The sequence below is a fragment of the Asterias amurensis genome, chromosome 4 (assembly GCF_032118995.1).
Source record: "Asterias amurensis chromosome 4, ASM3211899v1".
Lineage (NCBI taxonomy): Eukaryota > Metazoa > Echinodermata > Asteroidea > Forcipulatida > Asteriidae > Asterias > Asterias amurensis.
The window spans coordinates 4,526,288-4,545,621 of NC_092651.1; the positions used below are offsets into that span (position 1 = coordinate 4,526,288).

Sequence of the window (19,334 nt, forward strand, 5' to 3'; positions counted from 1 at the left end):
TTTTCTCAAGCAAAATGTTTTTTTTTTTCTTGATAGAAGTATGGAAAGTACATTTGGATTGAATTGAATTGAACTGAAGAGTTGCAGCTTGCGCTACTGCCACAAAATGGTACGCCCATCAACTTTTTGTCGATCCGTAGTTTTCCTAAAGGGCACGTTCTTGGTTTTCTGTGCAGCCAGTTTGCAAAATAACGTAAATGGCAGCATTACGTTTGCGTTAAAGTGCGATGGTTCCTATAAGATATCATACAAGTTACTTATTAAAGCCATTGGACATTTTCTGAACAGAACACAAAATTAAATCACAGATTTACAAATAACTTACAGGGTTTACAGAAGGTAATGGTGAAAGACTTCCCATGAAATATTATTCCATGAAATTATTTTTCTTTTTGAGAAAACATTAAAACAATTATCAATTCTCGATATCGGGAATGACACGGCGAGTTGGTCTTTGAAAAGCGTTTGTAACCGTTTGGTCTAAAACGCATATGGTTAGAAAGATGTTTAAAAAGTAGAATACAAACGCTTTTCAAAGACTAACTCGACCGATCCAAGGCAACGTGTTCCTTTAAATTTAATAGATATTCACTGGTTGGTTGATTGATATGCTTGTTTTTAAATGGCAAATAGTAGTAAATAAATGAACACACATTATGTACTAATCCTAAAGTTTCAAAGATCTCTATTAATTATTCGTTTAATAAATTAATTAGTTATTTGTAAAATAATTGTTCACGACTCTCTCTCCTGACGATGACTATAGAGCAAGCGAAACGTTGAGACAAATTTTAAGAACTCACTCCGCGGAAGTGAAGTTTATAGCCCCTCGATCAACTAAAGCTTTAGTAGTCTCGGCCGATTTTCTACCTGCCACCCAGGGCCCAATTTCATTGAGCTGCTTAAGCAACAAAAATTGCTTAGGCAAAAAAATCCTTGCTTAGTAAAATCAGATTACCGGCCAAGACTCCACTCAATTGTTATGCTAAGTAAACAACAGCTAAATACCAGTCACAAGCAATGTATATGGCATGAAATGTTGGCCAGTAACATGTGTAAAATAAGTGAGCTATTTTCGTGCTTTTTTTTTTGCTTAAGCAGCTCTATAATTGGGCCCTGGTATAGCAGTTAAAAAACAGGACAGTTCTTTTCAGAATTGGCAACCATGTTAGGCATACAATCCCATAGACTCTACTCTAATTTTGTTAGAGCAAGACACAATGCCCATGCGATTTGTGTGAATTTCATGTAAACTTAAAAATATTCAGCCTTGATTTGATAATATGAATACATTCCTGGATAACATCTAGCGTTGCTAAGAAACATAACAATGTAAACCACTTCTTATTATTGGGTCGTCACGTTTCTGTGCGGAGAATAAAAACAGCCCATAAAACAGATTCACAGCAATGTTTCGTTAAAGGCACCGAATTGTCAAAGACTAGTATTCTCACTTGGTGTATCCAAGCATAAGCATAAAATAACAAACCTGTGCCAATTTGGACTCAACTGGTTACCGAAGTTGAAAAATATAAATGAAAGAAAAAACACCCTTGTTGCACAAATTTGTGTGCTTTCAGAACCTAAAAAAAAGGGGGAAGAAAGAGAGCTGCAGGCTTGAAGTCCTTCAATATTTTTTGAGTACGAAATTACCTCTTAAAAACTACGTTACTTCAGAGGGAGCCCTTTCTTACAATGTTTTATACTACCAACAGCTCCCCATTACTCGTTACCAAGTAAGATTTTTCTGCTAACAATCCTTGTGAGTAATTACCAACAGTGTCCAGGGGTCGATTTCACAAAGAGTTAGGACTAGTCCTTTCTTAGGACTAGTCCTATAGGAGATTTACAAATTGCATGGATAGTCCTAAGTTAGGACAAGTAACTGGTCCTGACTCGAGATAATACTAGTCCTAACTTTGTGAAATTTTTATTTTTGTGATGTTGGCATTTGGAGCTGATTCATTACCCTGTAAATAACTGTTTGCAACATGTAAAAAAACGCTACTGTTCTAGTTTTTTTTTTTAACCTAATTCCTTTTATCTGATATCTGATGCAATTTCAAAGTAGGTCTTCTGATTACTTTTTCTCGGGTTTCGCGGGGAAAACATTCAGAGCGGCGTCCATTTCGGTAAACCAAACACACGAAATTGGAAGTCAGGCACGACCGTTGTGTAAAAGCCGACCCCGAGAGAATACCCGATAGTAGCCTGCTTGGTCTCCCGTTCCAGTCGCTTGTGATAGCTCCCCAAACCCCGAAGGCCTTGACAAAAGACTAACACGATAGCAACCGAGCAATTAAGTTAATACGGAGGAGTTTGCTACATTAATCTATCATTCAGATCATCTCGACATACATTTTTGCGTCTTCAAGTGTGGGTAAAAAGACTAATGTATCAATTATGAAGAAAGCCAATTAATTGGTGGTCTTCATGGGCATCCGTAGCTGATCGGTTAGACTCGATAATCTTATAAGTGGCCCACTCGTGCTGCTCATTGACATTTCACATTCGGCAATAGGAAGGGAGTCAACTAATTGGTGGTCTTCAAGGGCATCCGTAGCTCATTGTCTAGACTCAACTTGTAACCATAATATAAGTGGCCTTTCGTGCTGCTCATTGACAATTCACATTCGGCAATAGGAAGGGAGTCAACTAATTGGTGGTCTTCATGGTCATCCGTAGCTCATTGATAAGACTCAATTTTGCTATCTTATAAGTGACCCACTCGTGCTGCTCATTGACATTTCACATTCGGCAATATGAAGGGAGTCAATTAATTGGTGGTCTTCATGGGCATCCGTAGCTCATTGACTAGACTCAACTTTTAACCATAATATAAGTGGCCCTTCGTGCTGCTCATTGACATTTCACATTCGGCAATAGGAAGGGAGTCAACTAATTGGTGGTCTTCATGGGCATCCGTAGCTCATTGATAAGACTCAATTTTGCTATCTTATAAGTGACCCACTCCTGCTGCTCATTGACATTTCACATTCGGCAATATGAAGGGAGCCAACTAATTGGTGGTCTTCATGGGCATCCGTACCGCATTGATTAAGACTCAATCTTGCAATCTCATAAGTGGCCCACTCGTGCTGCTCATTGACATTTCACATTCGGCTTCGGGAGTTATTGTATGGAATATTTCAGCGTTGAATTCAATGCGATCTGAAGCTGTTGTAAGAAGGAACCACATAGAAGTAAACTTGCGGATACAACCACGTGTAAAATCTCTTTCGGTAGGAGTGTTGGCTTTGAGAAGAGCCGGTTTGGTCTCGACGTTTCGATCAGTATACTCTGCTCGTCTTCAGGAGAATGCTGAAGGTGTTTGGTTAGCGCAAGGACTTCCATTCTGATAGCTAAAACAGTTACAAACTATTTTAATTCCAAGTTTCGAGAGGAGTGTTGGATCTTAGAAGAGCCGGTTTGGTCTCGACGTTTCGATCAGTATACATTGCTCATCTCCATGAGAATGCTGAGGCTGTTTCGTTAGCGCAAGGACTTCCATTCTGATAGTTAAAACAGTTACAAACTATTTTAATTCCAAGTTTCGAGAGGAGTGTTGGCTCGGAGAAGAGCCAGTTTTTGTCTCGACGTTTCGAACTGTATGCTCTGCTCGTCTTCACGAGAAAGCTGAGGTGCAAGGACTTCCATTCTGTCAGCTAAACAGTTACAAACTATTTTGTTTCCAAGTTTTAAGAGCTAGTTCTTATTTGAAAATGGAATCGAGTTATTCGTACACAAGCGGGTCTTTTTATGACTTTAGCAACTACTCGAATCTGCCGAGTGGGTTGCTGTACACCCATACAGATCATGTTATAATCTCTATCGTCAACCCTTGCATCCTAGCACTGGGTCTCATCGGTAACATTGCCTTTCTGTTTGTCATGGCCAGTGTCCCTAGAATGTGGACGGTCACCAACATGTACCTCATCAACATGGCAGTGGCTGATATATTATTCCTGACCGTTGCGGTATCGGTGAAGCTTGCCAATTACATCGGGAGTCCGGTCATTATTGACCAGTCCACGGTCGGCCATGTTGGCTCCGTCACCACATCGTTGCTTCTGGATCTCAGCTTCTTCGCGTCCCTGTTCCTCGTCACCCTGGTGTCGTTGGAGAAGTTCTACGCCGTGTGCCACCCTCTCAGACACCGGTTGATCGGCGGGATGAAACGCACCACGAAGCTCATCATCGGGGTGTGGCTTCTAGCTTTAATGGTCGCCTTAGTCCTACTCCCAACACGGGTGGGGAATCAAAAGTTCTTCGTGGAATGGCCTCAAGATCAGGAGTTCCAAAACTTCCCAGACACGATTGAAGTAGAGCAACCGATCGTGACATGGTATGTAGAGTTCCACAACATCGTTCAGACCGTGCCGTTCTTCGTTGCCCTGACTCTGAACGTGGTGTTCTACGTGAAGATCATCATGCGCCTCAGCCAGAAGGTGAGTACCGTGTCAACCGAGAGCAGCGCCCAGGAGCTCCGCCGACTCAAGATTCGCAACCAGGTCGCCTTGATGCTGATCGTGAACGGTGTTGCGTTCTTCGTTTGTCTCGCACCTTTCCAACTGCTCTCCTTCATTCTGACTATCTCACAACGTAGTGGGGCATCTCTCTCGGCTGAACACTTCAACAACGCACAGTGGGTGGGTCGCATCCTTACATACATCAACCCAGTGTTGAACCCCTTCATATACAACTTGACCAACCCAAGATACAGAGCTGCTTTCCATGAGGCGTTTACTTGCAAGGGGAAAAGACACCATTCAGAGGAATCCAAAACAACCAATGATAACACTGTTGGCTCGATGCTCTGAATAGACCACGGTGCAGCCATCTTGAATTTCTCCCATTGATATCAATGTTACCAAACCGAGGCTGGAAGAACGAAATAGTCTGGTTCCTATTTGCAAACTGATTATTAGCATTCATTATTGTTATTGGATACGAGGAACATGACCAAGATGGAGGCAGCATGATAAAGGTATATTCCTTAATAGGGTTTGGGTACTTTTTGTGCGAAACAAAACACCATGTCCACAGATTTACTTTTAAGTGCGCTAACACGGCTTGAAGATAAAAGTGTAGACGAAAACTTCCCCTAAAATAAAACATGCTGAGGTGCTGTAGTTTTTTTTTAGAAATGAGTAAAACAATGTCACAAAAGTAATTGTCGTCTCTGGAGACGAAAATTATGTAAGCATATACAACGTGATTGTTTACTTTTTTCTCAAAAACTGATTGAAGCTGAAACTTCTACAGGTAAATTATATTAAATATACATCTCCATTCACAGTGAGTGCGGATTAGTGTCATATCATGGCCAACAACTTGATCTATAAAAGGTATTAAAATCCTTTAAGGTTATTTTAAACCCACATGATCATTCAAATCAGGAACGGTAGAACGGGCCTTTCATACAAAAATGTCTTGAAATCATGGTTGTGAAATATTTTGATACTTTGCAATGCGGTGGCATTGGACAACTTTGATAATTGTCAACGACCATGTGTTCTCTCACGTGGTGTATCGTTGGTCTTTGAAGTTGCAAGAGAATAGTGGAAGAAGAAGACAAAAACTATAGTTGCACAATTGTGTGCTTTCAGATGCATAATAAAATGCTTCTGAAGTCTTTAAATATTATATTGAGAATTAACATCTTTCTCAAAAACTGCGTTACTTCAGACGGAGCCGTTTCTAACAATGTTTTATACTATCAACAGCTCCTTATTACTCATCAAGTAAGTTTTTATGCTAACAATTATTTTGAGTAATTACAAATAGTACCCAGTGCTTTGAAGGTTAATAGGCGTATATACAAGGTCGGTAAGAACACACAATATTTGTGTTTCATTTCAGACTGAGAGCGTCTGATGAAGTTCATATTAGAACCACATTTTCTGTGAATAATTTCCCCCAGAAATGAAGTCATTTTCGAGGAATCTGTATCTCAAACCCGAACAGCTTATTTCGGCTGGTACCACTAAAATTAAGGACTTTGTTTGCATGCTGAAAATTGTGCATTGTTTTACACTATTTTCTCATGACTCATATACAATGGATTGGGCCCAAACTGTCACAGGTTCGTTATTTCATGTGTGGTTTTTCACACAAAACATAAACTCTGTCTGTGACCACTCACCCTGCAGGACTATAAAATACCTTTAACAATGAGCGTAAGTGTGTACACTTAACAGGTTCAAGTACATTTCAGCCTATTGATTGAACAATTTCCTTTGACAATAGTAGGTCAGACAGTCCAACGTAACAAATTTAATTATAGATACAAACGGCAGGTGGACAAACAGAATTGGTACCAGTCGGATAGGTAATTAAAGTAGAAACATCTCAAACAAGCGTGTAAACAAAATACTTGAAATTAAAAAAAAAAGTGCTTTACCGCAATTACAACAAAGGATTCTGAAATTGGCCCAATTTCATAGAGCTGCTTAAGCACAACATTTTGCTTAAGCAAAAAAATCATTGCTTAGTAAAATCAGATTACCGGCCAAGACTCCACTCAATTGTTATGCTAAGTAAACAACAGCTAAATACCAGTCACAAGCAATGTATATGGCATGAAATGTTGGCCTGTAACATGTGAAAAATAAGCGAGCTATTTTTGTGCTTAAAGGATTTGGGTACTTTTTCAAAATGTCCATAGATTTACATTAAACTTACAGGGTTTGATAGTGGAAAGCTTCCCTTCAAATATTACTTACTGGGGTGCTGTAGTTTTTGAGAAATGAGTAAAACAATGTCATGAAAGTACGTTTGTAAATGCTTAAAATAATTTTCGTCTAATAAGACGGATATTATTTTCATGACATTGTTTTACTCATTTCCCCAAAACTGCAGCACCTCAGCACGTTATATTTTCAGGGAAGCTTTCTACTTCATTAACTTCAAACTGTGTAAGTTTAGTGTAAATCTGTGGACATTGTGATTTTTTGTCCTCTAAAAGTTACATTAGACCCTTTAAGCAAATTTTTTCCTTATGCAGCTCTATGAGAAATTGGCCCCTGGAGATAATCTAAAACAGAATCTTTCGTTAACGAAAAGTTAAAACTAGTCTTATCTCAAGTTAGGACAAGTTAATGGTCATAACTTAGGACTAGCCTTAAGTTTGTATAATATCTCCCATGGAACTATCTAAGCTACGACTAGACCAAGCTCTTTGTGAGATCCACCCCTTTGTTCTGGGTCCCATTAGGCCTGACCACTTCCCGAGCGGGCTGACCCGGAAAGTGGTTAAAAAATTGATTTTAACTCGATTGCTCCATCATATTTGACCCATTTCTTGGTCACTTTGCGATATATTCCGGGTCATATACTGTGGGCCAGAAATCGGCGTGTAGGATTAATCCTATCTCGAGTTAAGACGACTTACTCGTCTTAAGGATGGGTTCAATGCGTCCACGTCTTCGGATACGGAACTGAACTCGTCCTAAGATTAGTCCTAAGATTAGTCCTAAGATAGGAAGAGTTTGGTAGATCGACGGCAGGCCACATCACTGGACCCGGATCTTGGTCACTTAGTGACCCAGAAGTTAATGGAGTGATCTTCTTTGGTAAAGTAATAAAGATTTGGAAGCTAAATACCCCCCCCCCCCTCTTTTTTGTACAATTATTTTTTTTGGCAGAGGGAATATTTTACGAATGATCTGTGAAAACAATTGTGGTTTGTCATTATTGATAAAAACAAGTGTACCCAGATAAATCATGACTAAACACATGGGCTCCAACGTGAAAACAACCTACCGACAATAAGTTAACTATTAATTGAATTTGTGGTGGATATTAAATTCATGTGTTTTCCTAATAACTTGTTAATACCTAATCGGAGTCAGGTTATTGCCATTTATTTAAGTAGAGTCTTAAATTCTGTATTTAGCAATGTAAAATCGTAGTTTTGTAAAACGGAAGACAACGTGTAAATAATTAAATCCTACTATCCATCAAGTAGTTTCGATTTTTTGTAATTAATAAAACTGCACGCACTGGTTGACTCTTAATCTGTCGAACATTACATGTAATTTGTACTTCAGAATCTAGTTCATGTTACATGATTAAAGACAGTGGACACTATTGGTAATTGTCAAAGACCAGTCTTCTCACTTGCTGTATCTCACCATATGCATAAAATAACAAACCTGTGAAAATTTGAGCTCGATTGGTTGTCGGAGTTGCGAGATAATAATGAAAGAAAAAACACCCTTGTCACACGAAGTTGTGTGCTTTCAAATGCTTGATTTCGAGACCTCACGTTCTAAACTTGAGGTCTCGAAATCAAATTCATGGAAAATTACTTCTTTTTCGGAAACTACTCCACTTCAGAGGGAGCCGTTTCTCACAATGTTTTATACTACCAACCTCTCCCCATTACTTGTTACCAAGTAAGGTTTTATGCTAATAGTTATTTTGAGTAATTACCAATAGTGTCCACTGCCTTTAAGTAGAAATATATATATACTGCAGGACTTTAAATTAATGATAGTTCTTGTCATTTGGATGACAGTAGTGTTTAATGGCTAGCTATATTTTTTAATGGGCTGTACTTGGTGCATGTACTTTTTGTTATGTAAATAAGTTATTATATTTTTGCTAAAGACAAATGCGTTATTGGTTATTAAAGTAAATATGTTTTTCAATTTAAAAACTATCTGATTTAATGAACTAGTCCATACCAGTGGTTTTAATAAAAGAAAATGCTTGAAAACCTAAGGTTTACTAAACGCTTATAAAATCACGATTGTGTGAATATAGGGGCTTATGCTTTCATATAAAAAAAGAGGTTTGTCAATAGACTTCATAATCAAAAAGATTTGTTATAAATACTTCAGGAAACTGGGTTTGTAAAACACAGTTACTTACCAAAAAATTGTTTGCTAAAATAATGTTGACATCAGAAAAAACACGGTTTGTCAAACATGTAAAGTTACTTTATAGGCAGTGGACATTGAGTGATATTCTTGTTTACAGAAAACAAGGAAATGTTTGCTTTGTTTGGGTAGAATAATTGTTGTCTGTGCCTAGCGGGGCTTAAAATAATAATATAAAACAAATGTTGAAAAACAACTGCACAACTCTGTGCCACCTCGTGGTTTTATTATTATTATTTTTTAAAGCGGTACTGTTTGTCGCTGTAGAAGGAAGTGTTTAGAAGAAAAATAATTTGTACTTTCAAATGGAAATATTGACCCAGCTTTTTAAAATGTTATTTTAATAAAAGAAAGAGATGGCACAACATCCGAGATAATACACACTCTTCGAGTTCGTTTATAATGTGGGCCAAAATCTGTACCGGGTCAAAAATTGAGTTTCGTCTTAACTTTCTAGTGCCAACTTGCACTTTGATCGAGTTAACTAATTCAAGGTTTTTTTTGCACCTTTTTTGCCAACAACAGTATTTGTTGTGTGTAACGTCTACATTTTTCCAGTCAATGGTGTCAAATGAGGTACAAATTGGGTCATTGTTACAGAAGAGGCAGAGCGTGCAAAATAAGCAGTTCAACCACACTTCCGTTTCTGATCGATTTATAGATGCACATTTGAATAAAATTACTTGAAAATCGATTTTCTTGTTTGTAAGGACAACGATCGAAATGGAGTGAATTTCCTTCAGGAACGAGAAAAGGATGCGGGCGCTACTGGTGGTAACTCCCCCCCCCCCCCCCCCACCCTCTTGAAATCAATCCTCGGAAAGTGTGAGTCTTCATCCGCGCGCCGCTTTTTGATCGTTCCCACTGTAGTTGCAGGGAAGGTACACGCATCCTCGATCCCAATATGTTTGTGAGTCAGTCGCAAACGTGCTACCTACGGCCGTTGCATGAATGTATAATCGCACTGTGACTGTTGCATGAACGGCATGATGTGTGTTTTGGAGATCAATGGCGCTTGTAATGGCGCTGGCATCTACACAATAAACACTGACTAACGACTTGTAATTAAGTCTGCGCAGAAGACAGCCATGAACTCGAAAATGGCACGATAAACAAGAAATTCTTAGTAGCTGGCCAAGGCGACAAAGCCCTTGAAAAGCAACTGAATCAACAAATTAAAACTGTACTCAAGGGATGGCACACGCTGGTAAAATACGCGGTTGAAAGAACACACTGAAATCGTATTTAACGAATCATAACATCAGCTCATTACAATGGTTGTCACATCAGCTTATCACCATTACACATTACTCATAAATAATAATTTCGAAGTCATATATATATATAACACGTGTCTACCAGCAATGTACTCAAGGCGCTTAGCACATGCATTTTTACAGAATAGGTTATTGAAGTTATGAATTCAGAGACCAAATTATGTAGCACTTTTGGGTTTACAAGGTGCTACGGCGCATTAAGCAGCCACAGTCAGGAACACCGGGGCGAACCCCTTCGCTTCTCTTAGCGACAAATGTTAGTGCCTGCTGGGTTCTTTTACGTGCGTTAAATATACAACGCACGGGACCAACGGCTTTACGGTTTTTTTTTAAAGGCCCTCAAAATATTATAGGTTATTAGACAGATTTGAGAGCCCCAAAAAAGAATTTCAAGCAGTGTTAATGTTGCCCAATATTGTGACCATGTGATTCCAACGACATAGGACGACAAGGACCCTACAAAATTGGTCCTCTAGGCTTGCTGAGAGGTGATGTAGGGACATTTTACAAGATTGATATTGTATGTGCAAAACTCAATGTTTGAAAACAGTACAAATATTTTAGTTTGTTCCCCATAATTACAGGAACTATATTGACATCATTAGTTCCAGAACACGTCTGGCAATTCCCCTATACAAATTTGTGTTCCGAAATGCGATGCTCACAAATTACTATTCTGCGCAACGTTGGATTGTTTAGTATAATGCTCATGGTAGAGCTTCGACCATATATCAACGAAATGCGTGGGGGCGATGACGACATCTGAAGGGGGGGGGGGGGGTAGGTAGATCGAGAAGTTAGCCTTGAATGTCAAGACAATGAGGCTGACTGATTCGGGTTGAGATGTTTAAGGCACCGGACCCCTTTGTAATTGCCACAGACCGTGTATTTTCATTTGGTGTATCCCAGCATAATACATGCATACAAAAAGTATGATTTGACTCAAATTGTCATCGAAGTTGCAAGAGAAACTAGAAAGAAAACGACCCTAGTTGCACAAATTTGTGTCCTTTCAATCCTTCAAAAGGCTTCAGGCCTGAAGTCTTCTAATAATTGAGTGAACAATTTCCTCTATCTCAAACTACGTTATTTCAGAGGGAGCCGCCTCTCAGAATGTTTTTTACTTTCAGCAGCTCTCCATTGCTCGTTATACCAAATAAGTTTGTGCTAGCCTTAGTGTCAAGTCTTTAAACAAGCTCAAGGTCTCATTGTGCGATAACGTCTTAAAGCCATTATTATACACTTTCCGTAAACAGTATTGTCCATGTCCCCCACTTCGTGTATCACAACTTATATAAAATAACAAACCTGTGAAAATTTAGGCTCAATCGGTCATCGGAGTCGGGAGAAAATAACGGGAAACCCAACCTTGTTTCCGCACGTTTCGCCGTGTCATGACATGTGTTTAAAATAAATCCGTAATTCTCGCTATCGAGAATTGATATTGTTTTAAATGTTTTCTCAAAAAGTAAAGAATTTCATGGAATAATATTTCAAGAGAAGTCTTTCACCATTACCTTCTGTAAACCCTGTTATTTGTAAATCTGTGAACTTTTTTTCTTCTTTTCTGTACCGAAAGTGTATAATGGCTTTAAGACATACAACACGCTGAAAGGCAAATTACTGTTTTATAACCAAGTATAGTGAATATTCTGCTTGGGATAGAGCAATCTTGGGATAGAGGTGGGTGGGGGGGGGGGGTGGGTCTGGGTATGGATCTGTTACTTTCCCCATGCTTTCCCTATAAAACCGGGTCCACGAATTGTGTATTTTATATGCACAAAGAATCTGGTACAGTCCATGAGGGTTACTGACTCGTCATACACGAGAGCGTTAATATATTCTAGAAGGCCTTACAACGTTAATTGGTCTTAACGGGTCGATGTAATTTTCTTGCAATTAATTCAAGTAGATCTCTGCAGGATACATCACTACAACCCAACATCGTATACTCAATACAGACTCCAGCCTTGGGCCGCTAGCATGCAGTTTCACTCTAACCTAACATCTTATACTGTACATAAACTCTAGCCTTGGGACGCTAGCATGCAGTTTCAGAATTAAGTGGTTTCAACTAAACGCAACTTCAATTTCCGATTTGAGATTAACAATAAGACCTTGTATATTAAGTATCTGCATGTAATTACTTCCAACAATAAAGACATAATTAAGTGATGCTATTGGTTAAAAAACGCTAAAAGGAGTTTTGTCATTTACGATTGAATAATATGACTACCAATGGTGATGATATTGGCTTCTTATATAGCGCATATCCGTCACTCAATGACACTCAAGGCACTTTAAAGGAACACGTTGCCTTGGATCGGACGAGTTGGTCAAAACAAAAGCGTTTGTAACCGTTTTTTATAAAATGCATATGGTTGGAAAGATGTTTTAAAAGTAGAATACAATGATCCACACAAGTTTGCCTCGAAATTGCGTGGTTTTCCTTCTACTGTGCGAACTATCATGGTCGGCCATTTATGGGGGTCAAAATTTTGACCCCCATAAATGGCCGACGTGTTAGTCGACGAGGTAAAAGGAAAACCACGCAATTTCGAGGCATGTTTGTGTGGATCATTGTATTCTACTTTTACAACATCTTTCTACCTATATGTATTTTATAAAAAACGGTTACAAACGCTTTTCAAAGACCAACTCGACCGATCCCAGGCAACGTGTTCCTTTAACATTCAGTATTTTCCTGCAAGGGGATGTGGGTATATGTTTGAATTATGAGATCTACAATTCCTTTTACAAAAGCAACATGTAATGGTTTACAATGCAATATGCAGCCAATCAAACTAGGAACACTGGGGCAACCCCTTCTCTTTTCGATAAGTGCACTGGGTTCTTTTAAATGCGTTACACAACACACGGGTCCAACGGTTGTACGTCCCATCCGAAGGACGAAGCAAAGTGAAGTGTCTTGCTTAATGACACAAGTGATGTGACTCGAACCAACACTCTGCTGCAAATTTAGAACTGACGATTCTTCTAAAAGGTTAACTACAAAACTATTTATGACAGAGTCTGTTAGTTAAGATCCTCCCATCCAGGGAAGGAACTTCGCAAACTCCCACAAGGGGATATAAACACCAAGCTGGCAACAGCCAATCTCTCTCATACAAACAACATTGGTTTCATGGCACGCCTATACTTACGAAGTTGTGTTTCAGTAACTAGACAACAGCACTTATTCTAGTCATTGTGAAATCAGTGGTTAGCTTGGTAGGATTCGAACCCTCAACATTGTGATGGCAAGTCCTGCGGTCTAACGATAACTTAATGTGATAAATATTTTGTTGATGCATGCACAACGCGTAACGGTCGATTATGTCCTTACTGTGCGGTTTCCATTTCATAGCAATGCCAACCGTCGCACTCAAAAGGCCATGCTACCCTTCGGGTGCTTACTGCACGAAATTGAATGACGTCACAATGTAAATCCACATCGAACATGCAAGATGGCCCAGGGTCCGATTACATAGAGCTGCAAAGCACAACAAATTGCTTTGCATAAAATGTCTTCATTGATAAAAACAGGCTTACCATCTAAATTTCCACGTGATTTTCAGGACCAACAAACAACAACTGATTACCAGTAACAAGTAATATGCAACTTTGGTTAGTAGCCCTGTTTTTATCAAGGAAGAAATTTCATGCTAAGCAAATTTTTGTGCTTAGCAGCTCTATGAAATTGGGCCCTGATCAAGGTGAGTCTATCCGATACGTACTTTATGACAGCCAGAGTAAACAGGCGCTTGACGACAAGAATCACGCGGGCAAACAAACGTATGTACACCAAAAGACCAACGGGGAACAAACGAGTAATCAAATCAAACGTGCGCTCGTGATTTCAAGATTTTCAAGGAAGTTAATATGCGGAAACCATAAAACCAATCAGGTCTAGACTTGGTTTCAAGTCGTTAGAGCTGCATATTTTGTAGGTAACAACATTTTCCTTGCGAGAAGCATTACACAGGGTGCACCACAATAAAGGGCAGACTGGTGCACCAAGCCTAACAATAATTTACTTTGAAATATTAACATGCACAAATTGTGATCACAAATTGTGTACTAAGGATAACAGCCGGGCGTGTTCATGCGTTTAAAGACAGTGGACACTATTGGTAATTGTCAAAGACTAGTTAGTTTTCTGCATAAAATAACAAACCTGTGAAAATTTGAGCTCAATCAGTCATCAAAGTTGCGAGATAATAATGAAAGAAAAAAACACCACTGGCTCACGAAGGTGTGTGCTTTCTGATGCTTGATTTCGAGACCTCAAATTCTAAACTTGAGGTCTCGAAATCAAATTCGTGGAAAATTACTTCTTTCTCAAAAACTAAGTCACTTCAGAGGGAGCCGTCTCTCACAATGTTTTATACTGTCAACCTCTACCCATTACTCGTCACCAAGAAAGGTTTTATGGTGATAATTATTTTGAGTAATTACCAATAGTGTCCACTGTCTTTTAACGTCTGAGGAGATTTGGTACATTTTGGCTTTTTTAAAGTTTGTCATATTTCGCTTGGAAAATGGAGGGATGTTTATGTAACAGACAAATGCAAGTTTGGAGAATCCTGAAACACAACTTGTGCGCCCTCTCGTGATACTGTGGCCAAATTATTTGTTTCATTAAAACAAATCATTTTTAAATCTGTACGACAGAATTAAGTTAATATAATTGAAGACTTTTGGACGCTAGGTGGCAGCATAATGATAATAATGTTGGATCCACTTTACCAGAGAGTGATACAGTTGGGTATTGGTCTGTATGTCTGATGTGCACGAATTATGAGTGAACATAGTTATTTTCGGTCCCTCAACCAAAACCCCAAACCTATCAACTACTACGGGACCTCATCTCCCTCCTAGATACATAGTGGAATGGTCCAGTATAAGATATCAAGTATCAGGGATATTGACTCGTCAATTAAACTTTGGAGAAAAAAGTGAAATAACTATAATGTGCCATGATTTAGTATTGAGAAGTGTGAGTGAACATAACTAATAAGAACCTCATCTCCCTCCAAGATACATAGTGGACCGGTCCAGTATAAGATATCAAGTATCAGGGATATTGACTTCTCAATCGGCCATTGCACTTCGGGCACTGCACTTTGGAGAAAAGGGTGAAATAAATAGTTTGCCATGATTTAGTATTACGAAGTATGAGTGAACATTATAAGAACCTTATCTCCCTCCTAGATACATAGTGGACCGGTCCAGTATAAGATATCAAGTATCAGGGATATTGACTCGTCAAAATGGGCATTGTACTTTGGAGAAAACAGAAATAAAAACCTTTGCCATGGTTTAGTATTACCAGCGCTCACTTTAATAAGATTTTTAACTTATTAAAATGTTAAGGCAAGTGACTCTCAGATTGTACGTTAATGATTTACCTCTTCATTTGGTGTACGTTGTGTATTGCGAGCTTTTACTTCTCGACATGTCTTGCAAGACATGAGTTCGGATTCAAACACAAGATATTCTCTCAAGGATTTCATACGGAACTGTTACCCTTGAAGATCTGAATCAAGACCAACCTTTAACATTGGAGTACTTTGAGACAAGACTAGACCCATCGCAAACGCTTGTTAAGACATTAATGAAGGGCGGCCTAAGTATTGTTTGAAGCTTTGCTCGCATGGTGTGGATCAGCTGGTGTGGATAAATTGAAAGACACTATAAATAATTAGTAAACTTGCGGGTACAACCATGTGTAACTCTCTTTTGTAGGGTGAGTGTTGGCTCTGAAAAGAGCCGGTGTGGTGTCGACGTTTCGAACAGTATACTCTGCTCGTCTTCATCAGGAGATACATTGGAAGAAACTATTTCATAGTAAGCTTGCGGGTACAACCTTGTGTAAATATCTTTTGTTGGAATGATGGCTCTGAACAGAGCCGGTTTGGTCTCGACGTTTCGAAGAGTATACTCTGCTTGTCTTCAGGAGAAGAAAAACAAGGTAGGCCTAAATGGATTTGTTCACCTATATTTTGTCAACTATTTAAACCTAAAAATAGTACCAGTCGTTTGAATTTCAGCAGATGTGTTGTTTCAGGTTAAGCGGATTAGTAAATAGTGATATCTTTATCATTATCACTAGGGACAGGCCGGACAGACTACTATATTATCATGATCTGACGGCATAATGTGGTTAACAAGTAACTCGGAGTATAGTTGCATCATTTACACAGCGCTGCCAGGGAACAAAATACGACGAGAACCATTGATGTGATCTTCGGCAGAGATGTTGTAGATCATTGTACAAGACAGACCTACAGAATATAACTTGGAGAAGTTGGCAGCTATATGAGTTTGCACATCACTCGAGTTTTACTTGGGCTGCGGTAGCTCACCAATGTGCTGAAGCCCTTGATGCTATCAGAAGCTACAGAAAAAACTGCATCTATTGCAATAGAGCGACATACATACAGCAGATGGAAACATTTTAAGGTCCAGGAAGACTTCTTGCTATAGAGTATCAGTCACAGACACTTATTCAGCATGGGTAGTACGGCAAGTGGCATTGCGAACTCATGCACACCTAACAACACATTGGATCTTTCTCTCTATGAGGACGAAGCCAATGAGTTCACGCTGTATAAGACAATCGACACCGTTATCATCATGATAGTCAACCCGTGTATTCTGGCTGTAGGCCTGCTTGGTAATCTAGGGTTCCTCTTCGTTATGGCACGCGTCCGTCGCATGTGGACGGTCACCAACATCTACCTGACCAACTTGGCTGTAGCGGACACTAGCTTCCTCGTCATCGGTGTCTCAGAGAAAATCGCCCGGTATCGAGCCAGCCCCTTGGCCGCTGATCAAGCCATCCTCGGAACAATGGGGTGTATTGTGGTGTACACGCTCTTAGACGTGTCGTATTTTGTTGGGCTGTGCCTCGTTACTCTAGTGACTATTGAGAAATACTACGCCATCTGCAGACCCATCCAGCACAGACTGATCGCTGGCAAGAAACGCACCATCAAGCTGGTCTCATTTGTATGGGGAATGGCATGGGTGTTCGGCCTTGGTTTACTCCCATGCTGGTCTAACTTCATGGGTTTGTGCACTATATGGCCCGACACTGAAGACTTCTCCAGACACCCAGCAGTCTTCGGTAGATGTCTACCAGAAGCATCCTGGTTGATCGACTTCCACAATGGTCTGCAAGCGGTTCCCTTCTTCGTCTGCCTCATCATCAACGTAACCCTATACGGCCTTATCATTAAGGCTCTCCATACCCGAATAGGCGTCGTGGGGACCGGGACTGCGAACGATCAGACCACGGCACAGAAGAATAAGAAAGCGGAACGCCAACGCGTTCGGAACCAAGTCACCCGAATGCTGATCGTGAACGGAGTGGTGTTCTTCACCCTGATGGCACCGTTCCAGTGTAGCTCCTTCGCCTTCGTCATCGTCAACCAAACACTAAACTACGTCTTGACTGTAGAACAAGTTGACAAACTCCTGGTGGTCAACCGTGTCTTGCTGTATCTCAACCCTGCAGTCAACCCGTACATTTATCTCATGACTAACGCCAGGATTCGACGTGCCTATAAACAAGCCTTCACGTTTTGCCGGAAGACTCGTCGAGTGGACTCAACCTCCATGCTGGACGTGACAACTCTCAATTCTTGACATTAAACAGAATCTTACAATTACTTTTCCTTCGAACTCGGGAAAGCACTGAGTATACAGTGCTAACAGTAACACATCGGCGTATATGGGTAAAACCAAAATTAGTATTCTTTATCCCCGCTGAAAATGTCCATTTGTTAAAGGATTTTCTGAGCAGGATAACTTTAACATCTCAAAGAACAGTTTTGCGGATTTCTCTTCCACATTAGAACATGAGAAAATAATCAAAATTGTTATTTAAATTGTATGTTAAACTAAAATAAATTTCAGACCTCAGTGGAAATTTGTCAAAAACATACCTTTTTGTTAGTATCAAAAGTACCATTTCGGTTCTACCACATTTCCCCCTCATTTTTATGGGCATCTTACTTTCTTATGTATAAATATATAAAATACACTGGGCTTGTCCCCTTCATTGCATCTAATGAGGTATGGTTGTTGCTACGAAAGCTTAATGCGTTGTTTTTATGTAGTTAGTTATAGTTAGTCATTACAGGCACCGGACACTGTTGGCAATTGTCAAAGACCAGTCTTCTCACTTGGTGTATCCAAACATATGCATAAAATAACAAACCTGAATATTAGGGCTTAATTGGTCATCGAAGTTGCAATAGAATAATGAAAGAAAACCCAACCTTGTTGCACACAATTTGTGTGCTTTCAGATACCTACTGAAGTACCTCAGCTGAAGTCTTTTATAATGTTTCGGTGAGAAATTACCTCTTTCTCAAAAACTTCGTTACTTCAGAGGGAGTCGTTTCATTCAATATTTGTTCTTATCAACAGCTCTCCGTTGCTCGTTACCAAGTAAGGTTTTATGCTAACAATTATTTTGAGTAGTTACCGAAGGTGTCCAGTGCTTTTAAGTGCTTATATTTTGTCCTTCCTCGGATTGAAAATGCAATCTCCTTTTTGCTGATCGAAATACATTGCAAAAAAATGTGTTTGTCTAATGACTCAACGGATGGATTTTACTTTAGAACCCAAAGTAATTGTATCCTTAAATCGTTTTATCTCACCATAACGGTTGAGTTTCAAGCTGAGGGAATTATTTATAATTAAAAAAAAAAATGAAATAATATTTTATCTCCACACCAATATTGATGATAATGAAGTGACAAGAAAACTTATGAATAAGTTTGTAAATTGCTGTAGTAACTCAGCAAAGTGGGTTCGAATCCCCAGCCGTGAGTGACACTTGTGTCCTTAAGCAAGACACTTGACCATTGCTTCATCCTTCGGATGGGACGTAAGGCCGTTGGTCCCATGTGTTGTGTAACGCATGTAAAAGAACCCAGTGCACTTATCGATGCACCGTAGCACCTTGTAAACCCTTATAAGGTGCTACATAATTGGGTCTCAGAATTCATCACTGCAATAACCTATCTTTCTGAAAGTTTGTATATACTCAGCGCCTTGAGTACCTTGTTTAGTAGATACGTGCGCTATGAGACTTTGATATTATTTGATTTCGATATTACTTTAAATGTCCCGAATGAACAAAGTCTACGAAATCTTC

General features: G+C 39.4%; 2 protein-coding genes across 2 annotated transcripts; both read left to right on the plus strand.

Annotated features, from left to right (window-relative positions):
* Positions 1-3,504: 3,504 nt before the first annotated feature.
* LOC139936199 (neuromedin-U receptor 2-like) lies at positions 3,505-6,806 on the plus strand. Its single transcript, XM_071930964.1, has one exon. It carries the CDS (start codon positions 3,723-3,725, stop codon positions 4,818-4,820), a length of 1,098 nt encoding a protein of 365 aa, XP_071787065.1. The 5' UTR covers positions 3,505-3,722; the 3' UTR covers positions 4,821-6,806.
* Positions 6,807-16,446: 9,640 nt separating this feature from the next.
* LOC139936317 (thyrotropin-releasing hormone receptor-like) lies at positions 16,447-18,924 on the plus strand. The gene has a single exon (XM_071931112.1). The coding sequence runs from the start codon at positions 16,679-16,681 to the stop codon at positions 17,813-17,815; it is 1,137 nt and encodes a 378-aa protein (XP_071787213.1). The 5' UTR covers positions 16,447-16,678; the 3' UTR covers positions 17,816-18,924.
* Positions 18,925-19,334: the final 410 nt, after the last annotated feature.

What these genes read in the sequence shown, in the direction of transcription:
- LOC139936199 (XM_071930964.1), top strand. Translation starts at nt 3,723, where the DNA reads ATGGAATCGAGTTATTCGTACACAAGCGGGTCTTTTTATGACTTTAGC.
- LOC139936317 (XM_071931112.1), top strand. Translation starts at nt 16,679, where the DNA reads ATGGGTAGTACGGCAAGTGGCATTGCGAACTCATGCACACCTAACAAC.